At 26.9% G+C, this 19,094-nt stretch overlaps 2 protein-coding genes across 3 annotated transcripts in view; both read left to right on the plus strand.

The window, feature by feature from the left end:
• The window catches only part of LOC100213698 (DNA topoisomerase 3-beta-1), a 47,603-nt gene that overhangs the window by 9,694 nt on the left and 18,815 nt on the right, over positions 1-19,094 (plus strand). For both annotated transcript variants that reach the window (XM_065790202.1, XM_065790203.1), the window contains exons 7-12: positions 3,026-3,160; positions 3,247-3,489; positions 6,094-6,357; positions 14,027-14,209; positions 14,404-14,613; positions 18,677-18,912. In XM_065790202.1, coding sequence (XP_065646274.1) covers positions 3,026-3,160; positions 3,247-3,489; positions 6,094-6,357; positions 14,027-14,209; positions 14,404-14,613; positions 18,677-18,912 — 1,271 coding nt within the window. The remainder of the gene's footprint in view (positions 1-3,025; positions 3,161-3,246; positions 3,490-6,093; positions 6,358-14,026; positions 14,210-14,403; positions 14,614-18,676; positions 18,913-19,094) is intronic.
• LOC101237210 (four-domain proteases inhibitor) overlaps positions 1-19,094 on the plus strand; it is a 72,308-nt gene that overhangs the window by 1,209 nt on the left and 52,005 nt on the right. The window lies entirely within an intron of this gene.

Below are 19,094 nucleotides of genomic sequence, written 5' to 3' on the forward strand. Positions count from 1 at the left end.
TGGTGCCTAAACAAGAAATCGAACTAACAATCGCTCCTGTGTACCCAAAATTACTCCCCTGAGGATACTCTTCTTGCCTAGTTATATGTGCCTATATCCCGGTTTGGTCTAAAAGTGAGCAGCGCAATGCATCTTATCAACTTGCACAACTCATTGAACCAGCCATAACTGGTTGCACAATCGGCAATAAACCACTAATATTTCTTGCAGGGGATCTAAATGGCTGCCCTACTGACTTAATTTGTCATTCTCACCAACTCATTCATCTCAACACACACTCCACCAGAAAAACATCTATTCTTGACATCATCTTGAGTAACGCCCCTAAATGCTATGTGTCAAATACTCTTCCTAGTTTTGGTAATTCAGATCACCTTGTTGTAGTTAGTCAACCTCCTCTAAATCTCTATAAATCTACTCGCCCGGTTCCCCACAAGGTTGCTTACCGGTCAGGTAGAATTGCTGACACTGTTGCACTGATACGATCTACCAATATTGAAATCTTAGTTGATTCACCGTATGAAATACAAGTTGCTTGCAACAACTTTTATCATTTTATACTCTCTGCCCAAGACATCTGCCAACCTTTAAAATCAACAACGCTCGTTAACCCTAAGTCTTGGATGACACAACTTATTCAAGGCCTTATAAAAGAGCGTCAACAACTCTTTTTCTCCGGGTACTACAAAGAGTGGAAAGCACTTGCAAATCGAATTAGTAAACTAGTTACCAATAGAAAGAGAATCTATAACAGGCGTTTCACTACTGGAAAAACAGATTTTTGGCATGAAATCAGTCTTGCTGATAAAGGTAAAATCACAACCCCTATCTCTGAGACACTAGCAAACCAATTAAATGATCATTTTCAAAGTGTTTGGACTGGCAAGAAACAACCCAGCCTCTCATGCTTCATTAACCAAGAGGCAAACCCGCCTACTACCCCCATTTTTACCCTTAATAACATTGTCAACCAACTCAGCAAACTCAAACCAGGTTCCTCAGGAGCAGATGATCTTTTTACTCAAATCTGCTCGCTTTGAAATCGCCTTATCACTCTGCATCCTATTCAACCGCCTCATAGAAAACAGTTACCTACCTGACCAATGGAAATCAGCAAACATAACACTGATTCCAAAAATTTCTAACCCACAATCGTCTAATGACTATCGACCAATTGCCATTACATCCGCATTATGTAAAGTTTTTGAACGTATTATTACCATATTCATTGTCCATCACACCAAGCACATATGGGTCTCTAACAAACAGTTCGGTTTCCTTCCAGGCAAAAGTACGATGGACGCTATTGTTCAAATTATAGAGGACTGGAGTCATGCGAAAGATAACAACAAATCAATTTATGCAATATTCTTTGATTTCGAAAAAGCTTTTGATCTTGTCAGTCATGACAAGTTACTGTTAAAGTTAGTGAACATTCCACCTAGCTGGCTCACCTCTTGGATCGCAGCTTACTTATCTAATCGTCAACAAAGAATTAAAACAAATGATCACACTACTGACTGGAAATGTATCGAAGCAGGTGTACTTCAGGGTAGTGTTCTAGGTCCAATCCTGTTCATTCTATTTATTTCCGACATTAACGTCTATCTTCCACCTGAAACCATCCTCGAAAAATATGCTGATGACATACTGACCTATATAATTAATGATAAATTTCCTACAAACCTGCCTTAATCCATTGTTGATGGCGTCGCTCTTTGGTCAAAGGTAAATGGAATGAAACTTAATGGCCCGAAATGTAAAATCATAAGAATTATTCCCAGATGCTCCGAAATTCAAGCTTTACCATCCATTGTACTCAATAATACTGAACTTGAAATAGTCAGCAGCCACAAATATCTTGGAATCATGCTCAATGAGAATATTGATTGGGATGAACAATGAACAAAAGTTCACAACAATATAAAATCAGTACCATATCTGCTCAGACGTCTTAAGCAAATTGGTCACACTCAGCCAAACCTTTTACAGGTCTACCGATCTTACGCTATTAGCCACTTGATATATAGTGCTCCTATTCTCACTTCGTGCAGTGCTGCTGCGAAAAGAGAGATCCAACATTTTCATAAAAATGCCCTACAAATTATTGGAATTGATGTAACCAATTCAAGCAGCTTCAATATTATTTTTGACATTGAAGAGTTACTTGACAGAATTTGTATTAATACACTCAAAAAGATCCTTGCAGACCCATGCCATCCTATAACTACTAAATTAACTCAAACCAACAGCAGAAACCCTAATAGATTCCTGTATGCTCTTAACACCGCAAAAACAACTACTTACCAAAAAACTTTTATTTAAAATTACCTCCGAATCCTTCGTGATGGCGTCAGTGACCTCTACCTCCCAAGCAATATTGGAAGCTCTACTGCCTTTTTCGATGCATAAATAATATTCCTCCCCTGTATTCTTAGCAAACTATTGATATTAAAGGACAGATAAAATTGTACAATTCATTACTTGTAATGCTAATCAATTTTAAATAAAGATTTATAAAATAAATAAAATAAAATAAAAAATATATAAATATATGTATATATATATATGAAGGGCTTATTGTGAAACAATGAAAAGCCACAAAAACAAATATTTGAGAAAAATGACTTTTAAGTTTTATTTAAATCTATAAAATCAGTGCTTACCTATTATTCTCTCAAATTTATGTATATATATATATATATATATATATATATATATATATATATATATATATATATATATATATATATATATATATATATATATATATATATATACATATATATATGCATATATATATGTATACATATATATGCATATATATAATATATATAATATAATATATATATAATATATATATATATATATATATATATATATATATATATATATATATATATATATATATATATATATAATATAACTGTATGTGTTTAGTTGGCAATACATGTACACACACACACACACACATACACACACACACACATACATATATATATATTTAGAGTTTTTATATTTTTAGGGAAAATATGGTAACTTAGACAGTTCATTGATTTCTTATGGTCCATGTCAGACACCTACTCTTGCATTTTGTGTTGCGAGACATGACATAATTCAATCTTTTCAACCTGAAACTTATTGGAAAATACAAGCTTCAGTAACGATTTTAATGAAAATAGAACAAAAAATAATAAATTTAATTTTAATTTTTAATTTTTGTTGCATCTTACTTTTTTATTTTAGTTAAAACCAAATATTATATTGGATTGGGAAAGAGTAAGAATATTTGATAGAGAAATTGCTAATTTGTTTTTTAATCTTGTAAAAGGAGCAAAAGAAGCAACCGTTGTATCCATTCAAGAAGTAGAAAAGAAGAAAGCTCCTCCTATTGCATTGAATACAGTTGAGTTGCTTCGTGTAGCATCTTCAGGACTCGGTATAGGTCCTCAGCAAACAATGCACATTGCTGAAAAACTTTACACTCAGGTTAGTTCTATATAAATGGTTTTTAAATGCGTAACCAATAAATCTCCATAGTAACCAATAAATCTTTTTAATTTTCTAATGACTACTAAGCATAGTAAAAATGTAAAATTAAAAAATTAAAATAAAAAATAAAAAATTAAAATAAATTTAAAAGCTAGTAATAAAAAACTATTCTTTTTTAAGTAGTTTAACTTTTAATCTTTTTTAAAAATGAACAAAAAGTAGAATGATAACAAAAGTTAAACACCTTTCATATGCTGTGTCAAAATATTAAGGGAATGTCGAATGGAATGATAGCATCAACTATAAAGTTTTTCTTATGACATGTTTAAGGTTGGTGCAACTTGAAGTTATGGTGTCAAGGAAAGAAAAATCTATTATTAATTATTTTTGCTTTTCTCTGCAGCCATATGAGAACAGAACCAATTTTTAGGTCGTCTCTTCGCCAAATCAACTTGCACAATTCTTTTTTAACAATTTTTTTTATTTTTTTAAGGCAAATTTCAGGCCATTTTTTCTCAAACTTGACATAATAAATACTTTTTTTTTTTTTTTTTTTTTTTTTTAAGTAAGAGCAATCATATACATCTTGTTTATCACCTAAAAATTTTAAAATGATACAGATTGTTGTGCTTTCTTTGGTGTAAGAAAGAGCGAACTTCTAAACATGAAGCAAACTCCAAATAATTATATGAGGCGTTGCGAATGAAAGGGGCACACCAACCAATTTTGGAAAATCCGTTTTCTTTAACCATTTTTTACTTTAGTCTGTCATCTACAATATAACACAAGATTTTATTATAAATGCATCAAGCAAATTTCAGTCTAGAAACTTCAAACGCGATTTAGGGAGCGTTCAAAAACTACCACAGAGGGGGAGGGGGTGTAAACTCTTCTACCACGTGGTAGGAAAAAGTGTAATTTCGCGCTCTTACTCAAAACTTGATTTTGGTTGGTGTGCCCTTTCGTTTGCAACGCCTCATATGTTCGTGCTAATATCAAATAACAATGTTTTGCTAAATTTAGAATGATGCTCCACCACCTCTGAACAGAGATATATTACCCAGTTGTAATCCTCCAGTTTCGAAAATCTACAAAACTTTACCATACTATGAATATATATATATATATATTTATATATATATATATATATATATATATATATATATATTTATATATATATATAAGAATATATGTTAAGAAGCGTTACGCAGCTCGCATTTTGCTTGCGAAAAGGCGATTTGCCTACGCGTTCAGCAGTTTAGCGCTACGCAAAAACTTATATCTTTTAGAATATTTAAATTATCTTTTGATTGTCGTTAACGTGACGTTTATTCAGAAGAAATAAAGTCGTAAGTAAAAGCATTTAACCGCAAGTGTAAACTTGCGGTTTTTTTTTTTTGCGGTTTTTTTTTTTTTGCGGTTTTCTGTTGAAGAAACAGCTTGTTTCATAATTTTTTTTGTTGTTGTTAAAAATTAGTTGGAAAAAATTAAGTGTTTTAAGTTTTATCTTAAGGAATTAAATATATAAGTTCCTTTTAAATATAAAATTTATTTTTAGTCATAATAGTTTAAAAAATGCACGATTTATTTTGATGTAAATATTTTATTAATAAGATATTTTGTTTATTGCTAATTCAATAACGTAAAGTTTTAATAACGTTCGTTTAATTTATGAAAATAAATTATGATCACGAATATGTTATCGGTAACTGATAAACAACAACAAAAAACTCTTTCTTGTTTAAAAACATTATTAAAATGAGTTCACAAATTAAATAAGAAAAAATTTATTAACAGTTAATAAAATAACCAAAAACCAACTGTAAAATGATAAGAAAATAAACAAACATTATTTAACGTTTCATGAAAAAAAAAATTTTTCAAAATAAAATTTAGTTCATATTTGAAAAAAATAATAAAAATGATTTTTTAAATAAGAACTTAGATTTTATTTGTAACTTTTGTTATAGTGAGAAAAAAACATTTTTGTTTGTATGATTTTTAACGCGTTAATAAAATAACTTTAATTACAATGCGGTACTTGAAAAGATGCGAGTGACGCAATATAACTTCTAACGATGCAAAATATATTTGCTGAGTTGAGTTACTTAGAACTCCGTTACGCGTTTTCGCTACGCAGCGAAATCTCGTAACAAGGCCTGATATATATATGTATATATAAATTATGTTAGTGTATTCTACAAATAGAGTGTTCAATTTTCTTAAAGAACAGAGCAATAATAAATTAGTAAAAACACTTATCTGATTTTTATCTTAGACAACTTGTTTCTCCATCAGTAGGTTCATCAGGAAGATTAACCTACTGATGGAGAAACAAGCTGTCAAAGAAAAAATTTAGATTTTACTAATTTATATGCATATATATATATATATATATATATATATATATATATATATATATATATATATATATATATATATATATATATATACATATATATATATATATATATATATATATATATATATATATATATATATATATATATATATATATATATATATATATATATATATATATGTTCATATAAGACATGATAAAAATTTTTGCTGTAATATTAATTTTTGTATAATAAATAGGGCTACATCAGTTACCCAAGAACAGAAACTACCAATTATCCCAAGAGTTTTGATTTGATTGGTCCACTCAAGCTACAATGTGGTAATCGTAGTTTTGGAGAATATGTATCCCAGCTGCTATCAAAAGGAATTAACAAGCCACGAAAAGGACTTGATGCAGGAGATCATCCTCCAATTACCCCAATGCGCTTAGCATCACTAAATGATTTATCATCTGATATGTGGAAAGTGTATGATTATATAGTTAAACACTTTATAAGTACAGTAAGTTTTTTTTACATCAAATTTGGTAAGGTTTGTTATAAAAATTGCTTTTAAATTTTTTGCATGTGTTCAAATTTTGCACTTCCAATATTTAATTTATCAAATTTAAAAGCTATTGCTTTTAACTAAATAAACTTTTAATTAAAATTTTGAGTTCTGAATTTTTTGGGTAGGTTCTTCTTGTTCTTTCATCTTGTTTATAGAGTAATACATTGCAATTGCAGAATATTCTATTTTAATTTTGTGGCTTTGACAAGGTTTCCATGACCTTCATTGTTTTTAATTTTTTTAATAGTTTTAGCTTTTTGAAAATATTTGATTAATTTTTTTCTTATAGCACAGTCTTATCAAAACAAAAAAATTTTAAGATTCTTCAATAAAAACAAAAAAGACATAAAAATAAAAATAAAAAAATAAAAAATAAAAAAAAAAACATGAAAAAAACAAAATGAAAAAAAATGAAAATGAAAAAAACGCCACTAACGCTTTTTAAAAATCAACACTTTTTATTTCTCATTCATCCACAAACCACATATTTTTATACATTTGTTTCTTTATTGAATTTAAGTTTGGTTACATGAAATCTATTGCTTTGGTATTTTCATGATGATCCAATTACTATGTTGCAGTAAAAGTAAAGTTTTACTTTTTAAAAATCATTAATCATTAATATGTTATATGTCTTATTTTTATATTTATTTATATTTTTCTTTGTAAATTAAACCAGGAAAAAAAGTTCTATAGAGTTTCTATAAACTTTTGAAACATAAAAAATTTTGGCCCATAAAAGTTCTTTTTTTAGTTTTGCAGAATTACCGTAGAATGTCTATTAGTTTCTAAAAAAATTGCTATAAAACCTTTTTTTCTACATATATTTATATTCTACATATATTTATATTATGAAATAAAAGTTTTAAAGCCATTTTTAGATAAATTGTTTGATATTCTATAGAAATTCTATGATTCTATAGTCTAAAGAATTTTTATAGGTCATATGTTTCAAAAGTTTATAGAAATTCTATAGAACTTTTTTCAAGGGAAGACTTTTTTTTTGAACTTTTTTTACTTGGAGTAAATGAAAGTAAAGGCAGAGATGTTTTAAAACAAATGATACTCAAATATTATTTGTGGAATACATTTAATATTTTAACTAATGATAATTACTCTAAAGTTGCAATTTCAACTGGTTCACTGTATCACTTTAATTATTGATAGTTTAATTGATCAATAATAAAACTTTGATATTTCATGTATATTCATGAAATATCAAAGTTTTATTATTGATCAATTAAATTATATTTAATAATTTATTAATATTAGTATCTTTGTATGGTTTTTTGTTTTAGTTTTATAACTATTTTAAAAAAAAATTATTAAAAAACAATTAAATTTTTATTTTTAGTTGACAATTAAATTCAAAGACTTAAAAGAAAAAAGAACTTTGTCAATATTTATGGTGTCCTAATGAAAATATGTACAAAATGTCATTAATGAACATATATTAAAATCTAATAAAACAATGTCAGAAATATTGTAAAACCCTGGAAGACTGAGAAAGCACTTATCTTGCATTCCTGTAAATTGTAAAGTTACTGGAATAAATTAGTGGAATATAAGATAAGCTTTAAGGTGGCCATACACTATTATTCTGAAAATAACTAAATTTTTTTTTATTGTCTACCAAATCTTTTACAATATGTTTTTGACAATGAAATTATCAGAGATGATTTAAAAATATTTGAACTATAATTATTAAAAAAAAAAAAAATCTTAAATTGAACCAGGGGGTTGCTTAAAAAAGTAAAGGCTCAAAATATAGTACAGAATATTGGTTAAAATTGGCTATGATTATCCTTAAAATAATTGTATACAGCAATCAATAATGTGGTTATAAATGGAATGTAAAGTTTTTTTTTTTTTTGTAATTTATGTTCCAGGGGGTAATATCTTAAAAACAGGTTTTTTATAAATTAATATTATTTATTACAAAAACATAAAAATTTGCTTCCTACATCCCATGCTAAATATCTATGTGGATGTATGTTCAAAATTTCAATCAAAAAGGGAAAATATTTTAGTCAGGGTCTTCTGCACAGTGATGCTACCCACAAAAATGTTTAAACTGAGAAAAAAAGTGTTTTATTTTTAAAAACTTACAAAAACATCCTTCCCCCACTGAAACTTAATTGAAATTTTGACAGAATACTTATTGATACATGCTTCATCAAAAAAGCAATCAAGAACATAATATTTATAATAAACTGCTCAAAAATATAGAGTTTAGCATACACCTTTAGTATGCAATAGCATATAATATTTGAATTTTTTTATTTTTTATAAATAGTTTCTACATAAAAATAAAGTATATTGAATTATAGGTGTATATATGTTATATAGAAGATATATTACTAATCCTTTTTGAATATATTATTAACACCAAAAATATTTATAAATTTTTCAAGGTACAAATTAAAATAAATTTGCAAAATAAATTTTATCTTACCATCTTTTTAGGGATAAATAAATTTAAACTTTGTATATATACATATAACATTTGTATATAAGCACTTTGTCATGACAAAAGCAAAATAGAAAACTCTTAAAAATGTTAAATGTCTTTGAAAACAAACTCAATGGCATTTTCATCAACAAACACTACGTTAACATTTCCTTCTGTAAAAATAGGAGCACCTAATAACAACAAAGGAATTGTTTTAACAGCTTTTCTTTTACTAATTGTTACTGACAAATCTTCTTTTTTTTAAAAAAAAAAACATCTTCGCTTCCAACAAGGCTGCAAACAACCACTAATTAAAGTTGGAAGTTACTGGGAGAGAAAAGATGAAGATTGTATAGGAAGATAACGATTGACAGATGACTTAAAAGATTGCAAATTATATGAATCAGGAAAGCAATATGAAAGAAGCAAATTCCAAAGAACTGATGTTCGAGGAAAAAAACTAGACGAATAAGAGTTTTTGGAGCACTTAGGAACAGTCACTGAAAAAGGATGAGACTAAATTGAATGACAAGTAACACGAGAATAATTTTAGTAGATGGCACAAGAGATGCTAGCTCTTTAGAGCAAGAGTCTTATTATAGTCTATTATAGTATTTATAGAAAAGAGAAAGAGAGGCAACATTATGACGATGTGATAATGGTCGGAGGTTGGCTGCAAGAGCAGGTCCAACTATGTTTACAACGTGTTTTTGCACCTTGTCTAAAAGAGAAAGGGCATCATTAGAGGATCTGCCCCAGATATGGCAACAGTATTCCATACAAGGCCGGATTTGAGATTTATAGAGATAGAGAATAGAATCCGAAGTAAGAAAGTGACGAGCTCGATAAAGAGATGCAACCTTAGCAGATGCTAATTTTGCAACTGATTTGATATATGGTTTCCAAGAAAGATTGGAAGTAAGAGTTAATCCTAGAAGATGAAGAGTAGGTGACTCATCGAGTACATCACCGTTTGTAAATATAGGAAGATCTAAATTATTGCGATAACAATCGACTGAAAAAAGTTAAGTTTTATCTGTATTGAAGTTCACCAGCCACTGTGAGCCCCATGCTGTAGCAGAAGTGAGATCCTTTTCAAGCTCAAATGCCCCCTCCAAGCAATCAGAGGGTGTTGGTTTCTTATCACGACAAGAATAAATGGTAGTATCATCAGCAAACAATGCCACCTTAGATGTGAGAATATCTGGAAGATCGTTAATGTAAATTAAAAAGAGTATAAGGCCAAGGATAGAACCTTGAGGAACCCCTGAAGTTACAGAATAAGAAGAAGAGTGCTTTCCATCAAGGACAACTTTTATGTTACGATTGGAAAGAAAGGATTCAATAATCTTAAACATGTTGCCAGATACACCATAAGAAGAAAGCTTATGGAGAAGACCAGCATGCCAAGTTTTATCAAAAGCTTTTGAAATATCAAGAGCGATAGCCTTAACCTCTCCACCTTTATCTATTGCATGATAACCTATCGGTTATTACTGTTAGCAAATCAGCTGTAGAGCAAGAAGATCGAAATCCATATTGATGGTCAGAAAGTAAGTTATTAGATTCAAGATGAGAAATTAAGTGCGGTAGTGGTGTAGTGGTAAAGCGCTCGCTTCATAAGCGAGAGGTTCCGAGTTCGATCCCCACCACGTCCCTGGTAGTACCGCGCTCAACTTGTTTCTCCGCGCAGCGGCCTTGTTCGTCAAGGTTCGTGTTTCGGAGCTATAGAGTTGAGAGAGGGTTATAACCACTAATAAGTAGCCTCCTCATCTGTAGTGGCCTTCGGCCTTGAGGAGGTGAATAACAAAAAAAAAAAAAAAAAAAAGTGTTTGTTAATTAAAGATTCAAAAGCCTTGCTTATGATAGAAAGAAGACTAATGGGTTAGACGAATCAGATCGCTCTCCAGAATTTTAGCAACTAGTGGAATCAAGAGATGATATTGATGAAAAGTTTTTAGCAAACAATTCAGCTTTGTCTTTAGGTGAGGTGACAAAGTCTGAACCATACAAGAGAGGTGGAATTAAAGATTTTCCCTTATTATTAATACTATTAAAGATTCTCCAGAAGTCACGAAATCCTAATTTTAGAGATGAGATACAAGATTTCATGACCTGAGAATACCAGGCTTTGGCATTAGACAAAACCTTTTTACAATGGTTTCTAGCAGTAATAAACAGACGTCTGTTTTCTGAAGAATTGTTTTGCTGATAGATATGGAAGTAACGGTTTCGATTGGCAATCGCAGCAGCACAGTGTGAGCAACAAAAAATTCCATGCCAGCCTGAATCTACGAAGTTATGTAAGAAGCACATTTGACAGGCTTGGTCGGGAAGTGGGAGCTATCGCTCTTGATTACTGACCACAGTTTTATAGTCGTTTTGAAATCATTTAAGTTTATGTATGTCCGTAAAAAAATATTTTTGTTTTATGGACATACATGGAAACATACATACACTTGAATGTTCTCATAACCTCTTGGTGCAGAAGATTAAAAAGAATATCCGCGAACACTAAAAACCCGCCAAATCTTTGAGCAAACCATTTCTATTGGTTTAAAAAATACGCTGACTAAGCGAAATAAAGTTCTAAAGTTTTCTGTTGAATTGTTATAAAAATTGTATTACTCAAATTTTGTGGATATATATATATATATATATATATATATATATATATATATATATATATATATATATATTTAGAAAGTTATTAAATATAAAGAAAAGTTTTAAAGTTCTTACATATTGGTTTACTAGCTCTAAATATTTTCGCTTCAGTTGCGATTCTTACAAACTCATTATCCTTTAACTAAAAGTTACTTTTTTCTGTTTTAAATACTAATTAAAATTAAAAAGCCCACTCGCTAAACATCATTAGCGATATTATGAAGCAGTTCTGTTTCCTCTTCATAAAGTATTTTAAGTTGATTTCTATCTTTTTAGTTGATTTCTATCTAGTTAATTTAATTTCTACAGTAACAAAAATTTTGATTTAATTATTTGATTGTTCATCTTACTAAGAAGAATTGTTTCAAATATGCTAAAATTTTCACGCGAAGCATAAAATTGTTATTAAAAAAATTAACTTTTTTATTTATAAAATAATTTAGCTTAAATAAAACTAAAGCTAGCGTTAGTTTAATTAGAATTTTGTTAGACTTTTTGGGCCCGGGGGCTATTTTTATATTGGATGCCTTTTTATGTGCCACACCGTAAAAATGACTAAAAAAAAAGGTTCTTGACTATTTCGCAGCCCCTAACATTACGGGGCCCGTGACTATAGCCCCCTTTAACCCCAATCTTTCTGTTCAGCACTGGAAATAAGACAAGAGTATATAAATAAAAATTATATTAAACTCTTTATTTAATAAAAAAACATTTGTTTCCTTATTAAGCAATTATGAGATGTTTTTTATATAAAAAAATGTCGCTTAATTTTATAAAAAAAACTATAAAAGAGCGATGTTTCGAAGATATTTGTTCTAAACATAATTTATTTTGTTTCAAGTTTTTTCGCGTTAAAAGTTATTTTTTAGATTATTTTTTTTGTAATTGTGTCTCATCGGTCCAATAAATCTTTTTTGCGCTTTCTTTTTGTTTTTTGAAATGTTCTCAAAACGACTAAAAAATCTGGCCAGCTTTTCGCAACTAAATATTATTCCCGTGGTCAGTTATCGAGAGCGATCGCTCCCGCTTCCCGACCAAGCTTGATTTGATGAAAGGATGACGAAAGATTTCTACCATGTACTTTACTGGCAATACTGTAGTTAATATGTTTTACTATATTTGTTTAAGTATTGTATATGTTTTACTATTTGTTTAAGTATTCTATATTTTTGATAACCCCTGTACAACTTTTGTATAACCTCTGTATAACAAAAGTTTTTTAATTATATTATTGATTAGCTCATCAAGAACTAAAAGTTTTACAAAAGTTCCAAGAAAAAAATATTTCATGACAAAAAAAGTTTCAAGAAAAAATGTTTCATGACAAAAAAAAGTTTTTATCAAATCTAGTAAATATCTTCAAATATAAATCTTAAGGGTTCTCTATCATGAAATAAGGGAAAAATTTAAATTTTTGATTTTAGTAAAATATTTACAGAAATTTTACCAGGAATCCAAAAAAATGATATAGAAATAAAAGTTCAAAAGCATAAACTTTTTAAGTATTGTATTTATATATTTTATATTAATTTATATATTTCTTATATATAGTTATAGTTGACAGTTATAGTTTTAGAGTTTTAACATTTTTTCTGAATCCAGTTTTATATAATTTGTGCAAATGTTGACAGTGAACAATGTAAATTTTTTTTGTGAGAGTTATGTAAGATTGTTGATGTTAAATAACTCCATTTTTTTTTCTTTTTTCTTTTTTTAAATAAACATTCTTTCTTATTTATAAATACAGTAAATAATAATTATTCTGTCATGTTCTGGCAAAAAATTATATGTAATACTGATAAGAGCGCCCATTCCCTCCTCCTAACTTACTTCTTTATTTTAAAAATAATATTTATTATTATATTTTTGGTATTTGTATTTGCTTTGGTATTGGTTTTTTTTCCAGATATTTCTTAAAATTTATATTCCAAATTTTTTTTGAATATTTTATGGAATAAATTTTCCGCATTTTTACCTGAATTAATCATTAGTAATAAAACTTTTATATTTAATCAAAACTGTTTTAAAAATATGTATTACTCTTTAAACAATTTAATAATATAAGATACAAATTAAAATCAATACAAATTAAGTAATTTAAACAACCAAATAAAAAAAAAACCATAATTTTTTTAAAGTCAGTTAAATATTTTAAAATTATTTAATTTTGTAACAAAATTTAAAGTGTTCTTACTCTTCTGAAATGAATATGTTTGAGGTGAGGTGTTTAATGAGTGTTTGCTTTTATTAATAATTAACAGAATACACATGCTAAATTTAATAACAATGGAATCTGTTTTTAGTGGTTGAGAATAGTTTGCTAATCATCAATGTTTTAAAAAGGTTTTTTACACCATTGTAAAAATAAATTAATATAAATTAATTAAATAAATAACAGTTACTTCTAATCTTAAATTGGTAATTGTTATTGAATGTATGTAATTTTTTTGAATAATTTTCATCAATTTTTATTTTTTTCATTTTCATTAAATTACTTCTTAGGTTAGTTACGAATGTTGCTATAAAGTGAAAACCATTACCTTTTCCATTAATAAAGAAGTTTTCAGTTGTACAGGAAAAACTGTAATAGATCCAGGTTTCACTTATGTAATGGATTGGCAAGCAATACCTAAAGAAGAAAGCTTACCTTCATTTGAAATAAATCAATCTCTTGAAACAAAAGATGTAATATTTTTTTTATTTGGAATAGATTAATAAAAAAAAAAGTGTTATTAAGTTCTTATTTTGATTTTGACTTATTTGTCTTGATTATTTCTTTATTTGATTTGTCTTGATTATTTTTTTATTTGAATTTGTTGTTCTTTAATTTGATTTTTTTTTATATGAAAAAATTTTTTTTTTTAATCTTTGATTTTAAGTTGAAACTTGTGGAATCCTTAACAACACCTCCAGATTATTTAACAGAATCTGAACTTATTTCATTGATGGAAAAACATGGTATTGGTACTGATGCAAGTATATCTGTACACATTAACAATATATGCCAACGAAATTATGTTACTGTAACCGCTGGAAGAAAATTAATTCCAACTCCTCTAGGAATTGTATTAGTACATGGATATCATAAGGTTTGTTATATTACTTAATGAATGTTGGTTTTTATAAGCCATATATTGTATTAGTTGTTCTTACAGAATGACACAATTGTTAAATGCAATTAGTAGATGTGTTTGTTATGATACTGTAATTATATTTTGATTTATTTACAATGAATTATATTAAAGGGATTCCAAACCTCTGAGACATGTTGTGTTCGTATTAAATAAAAAACTCTTAGGAATAAAACGCGCTTAAATAAATTATCAGGTCTGTAGATTCAGCGTATATTATGCTGACCTACAATAAAACGAAAAAAGCGAGCTTAGACTAAAATTAAAAAGTTATTTTTTCTTCGTATTCATTTAATTTTTTTTTTATCATTCTCTTTAATATGAACACAACATGTCTTTGAGGTTTAGGATCCTTTTAACACTATTTTGTAAATATCATAAACACGTTTTTTTTCCTCTATAAATCCTCTCTTGATGATTTAATAAAAGTATTTGTTGGACTGCAGAGCACCAAAAATAAACAATCAACAGTCAAATAAACAACAATCAACAATCAAACATCAAACAAACAACAAAAAAAGATTTTTACTATATTTTTTATTTTTTTCTTTAAGTATACTAAATGGACTAGAGACACCGTTAGCAACTTATTTTTGTTGGAAAAGAGGGTATTCTTTTTACTTTATACAAAATTGAATATAAATGGTTGCCAGTCTATAGGTTCAAACAATGATATATATATATATATATATATATATATATATATATATATATATATATATATATATATATATATATATTAGGGCCCTGCGAATCACTATTTTTAGTTTCGAATCGAATCACAATTCGAAGCAGCCCTTGGTTCGCAAATCAAATTGAATCACGATTCCAATAAGTATATATATATATATATATATATATATATATATATATATATATATATATATATATATATATATATATATATATATATATATATATATATATATATATATATATATATATATATATATAAATATATATATATATATATATATATATATATATATATATATATATATATATATATATATATATATATATATATAAACTTTCAATCGCAGAAAAGTGCTCAATAATTTAAAAATTTAATTCAAATTTTAAAATTATTAAACAAAGCATTATATAATTAAGATGAAGAAAAACAACATTTTATGGGACTTGAAGTTTCATGTCTTGTAGGCAATTATCAGCCATAAAATAAAAATTCAAAAATAAAAAAAAATTGTTTAAAAAATGCAATCGAACAAGTTCTTACATCTCTATAGTGACGTTAAATCTTACAAAAGAAAGAAATAAGCAACCATTTTCCTTGTAACTTTTAACAACAATTTTTTTTTGTAACTCTTGGCAATATAGTAAATTACTAAAACAGCTTTATTTAAGCTGCAAGAAAGAGTAGGTGACACTATTCATGCATTTGCTAATATTTATTATGAAAATAAACAAATCTTATCATCATTACATCATTATAGCTTGTTACTTTAAAAGAACCAATTTAATATGGGGGGGGGGGGATTAGTTAGTTTGAAGAAAGATATGAAGCTTAATTTTAATAATGGTTGTCTAATCACCAGTGTCAACACTATATATATATTTTGGAGGATAACAAAAATTTGTTTTTGTATCTGCACATAGAGACCATTTCGCTTTGTTTGTTACTTAAGTTAGTATTTTTATAAAACACAATTTCAATTTTTTCATTTAATCAAAGATGACAGATTTTTGAAATGCAGTTGTATGACCTGTAATGACTTTTCATTTAATTAATTGGTATGAAATTACTTTCTTTTAACTCACATTATTTCTTTAGAAAGCTCTATGTTGTGTATATTTATTGATGTTAAATAATTTTAAATGGTTAAATTTTAAATGAATTTTAAAAGAGGTTGGACTTGAGCCAATATATACTTTGTCATTGTATTCAGGTTTGTTAGAACATACTGTTGTTTAGTATACAATGTTGTTAGATAGACATTTGTTGCACAATGGGCAGGCAGACTTATTAGCACAATTGCAATTTTTTCTTTTACTATTATTATCATTGCACAATATATTTCTTTAGTGAGAACCAATTATCAGTTTGATGTGTAGCATACAAGAATAACTGATCTTAATTAAGTTTTTGTTAAATATTTTGTGCTGGCTGTTGCTGACAGGGAAATAATGTTCAACAAGGGTTAGAAAGCGTTTTCTGATTTTTGTTGTGACATTTTTGCTAAATGTTTGTACCATATGATAATTGCACTTGGGCTTTTTTTTATTTTATTGGTTTTATGTTTGGTTGGTACCTAAAAGTGTGCAATTGTATCCAGATTTTTTTAATACATCATCATAAGCAGGAACCGAATTCTTAAAAAAGTAAAAAAAAATATATATATATATAAATGTATATTTATATATATTATGATATTTTCCATGCAAAATTCAAATATATCATTCTAGTGACTTTCTCATAGTTATATCATTCTAGTGACTTTCTCATAGTTATACCATCGTAGTGACTTTCTCATAGTAAAATATATATATATATATATATATATATATATATATATATATATATATATATGTATGTATATTTATATATATTATGATATTTTCCATGCAAAATTCAACTATATCATTCTAGTGACTTTCTCATAGTTATATCATTCTAGTGACTTTCTCATAGTTATACCATCGTAGTGACTTTCTCATAGTAAAATATATATATATATATATATATATATATATATATATATATATATATATATATATATATATATAAATTAGCAGATTTCACTCATTATATTGTGATTCTTAAAATGAAAGTATAAGTCTGGAACATAATATAGACTTTCTACAAGTTCCTCCTTTAATGCTGTACCACCGATTTAATTGGATCAAATTTAATCAACATGCTAATTTTATTCAAATATTCATACATATACAGATGATTGGTGAAATCTCTAAAGTTAAGAAATGTTTATGCAAGTTTACATCACATGTTTGAATTTAATTATTGAAATCTGTTTAAATACAGCAGATTGGGTTTTCAAGACAAATTATCACGTTAGTTTGACAAAGTTCTAACTGATTTTTTTTTATATTTGGAGAATAACAAATACATCCTTTTTTCTTTTTTTTTAGTCTCAATAAAAATATTTATATAATAGTTTTTAGTCTATTTATATACTTTTATACATCAATCAAAAAAAGAATACATAAACAAAAAAAAAACAGTAATATAAATTTTTTTAATTGAACATTAAAAAAAGTTAAAAATTTTTTTTTAAAGTTCTCCTAAAATAAAAAGTTTCAGTTTTTGAAATTTGAAAAAAAGAACCTTCTCAAAATAACGTGACGAAATGCAAAATTGCAATTAAGATAAATCACCAGCAGAAAAGATTTTTTTTTATTAGAAGCAAATGAACCTTGTGAAATGAATTGTACATTTTCGCATTGATCAAAAAAATGTTTTTAATTTATAAATGTACTAAGTTATAAATCTTGTTTTCTTTTTTAAAAATTCAATTTATATTTTTGTTTATTTTCATTAATAAAGTAATTAAATTACTACAATATAGTAATACAATATCATATTATAATGTTGTATTACAGTATGAGTTTTATAAATTATTATATCAAAATGAAGTATGAGTTTGTTTTTTTTAATTTTTTTCTCAGAAGTGTAAAGTGAGTTTAAACCTCTAACATCTTTATTAACAACCTACTACAACCTAGTCTATGTATTTACTGAAACTCTTTTATCTATGTCTTATGTTTGAAAACACTCTTGAACACTTTTATCTATGTCTTATGTTTGAAAACACTCTTGAACACTTTTATCTATGTCTTATGTTTGAAAACACTCTTGAACACTTTTATCTATGTCTTATGTTTGAAAACACTCTTGAACACTTTTATCTATGTCTTATGTTTGAAAACACTCTTGAACACTTTTTAACACAAAATATTTAATCTAATTTTTTATTTTAACACAATATATTTAATCTATCTAATATTTTATTTTAAAATATTTATAAATGTTTTTATTTTACAGATTGATCCTGAATTAGCATTACCAACCATGAGGGCTGCTGTTGAGAGACAATTGAATATGATTTCCAGTGGGAAAGCAGATTATAAAGCTGTTCTAGAATATTCAGTGGATATGTTTGAGAAAAAGTTTGACTATTTTATGAAACATATTGATAGCATGGATGAATTATTTGAGTGTTCTTTTACAAAATTATCAGAAAGTGGGAAACCAATATCACGCTGTGGAAAATGTAGAAGGTGCGAACATTCAATTTTTAATAATTTTATGTAAAATAATTATTCTTTTTTTTTAGATTTACATAATTTCTTTTCTCATTATTTAAAGAGTGTTAATTAAATTTATAATTTAATTATAAGAATATAATTAAATTTTGTTGTTTACTTTTATATTATAGAAAAAATTGATATCAGTGATGTCA

This window comes from Hydra vulgaris, chromosome 02 (assembly GCF_038396675.1).
Source record: "Hydra vulgaris chromosome 02, alternate assembly HydraT2T_AEP".
In the NCBI taxonomy this organism is placed as follows: domain Eukaryota; kingdom Metazoa; phylum Cnidaria; class Hydrozoa; order Anthoathecata; family Hydridae; genus Hydra; species Hydra vulgaris.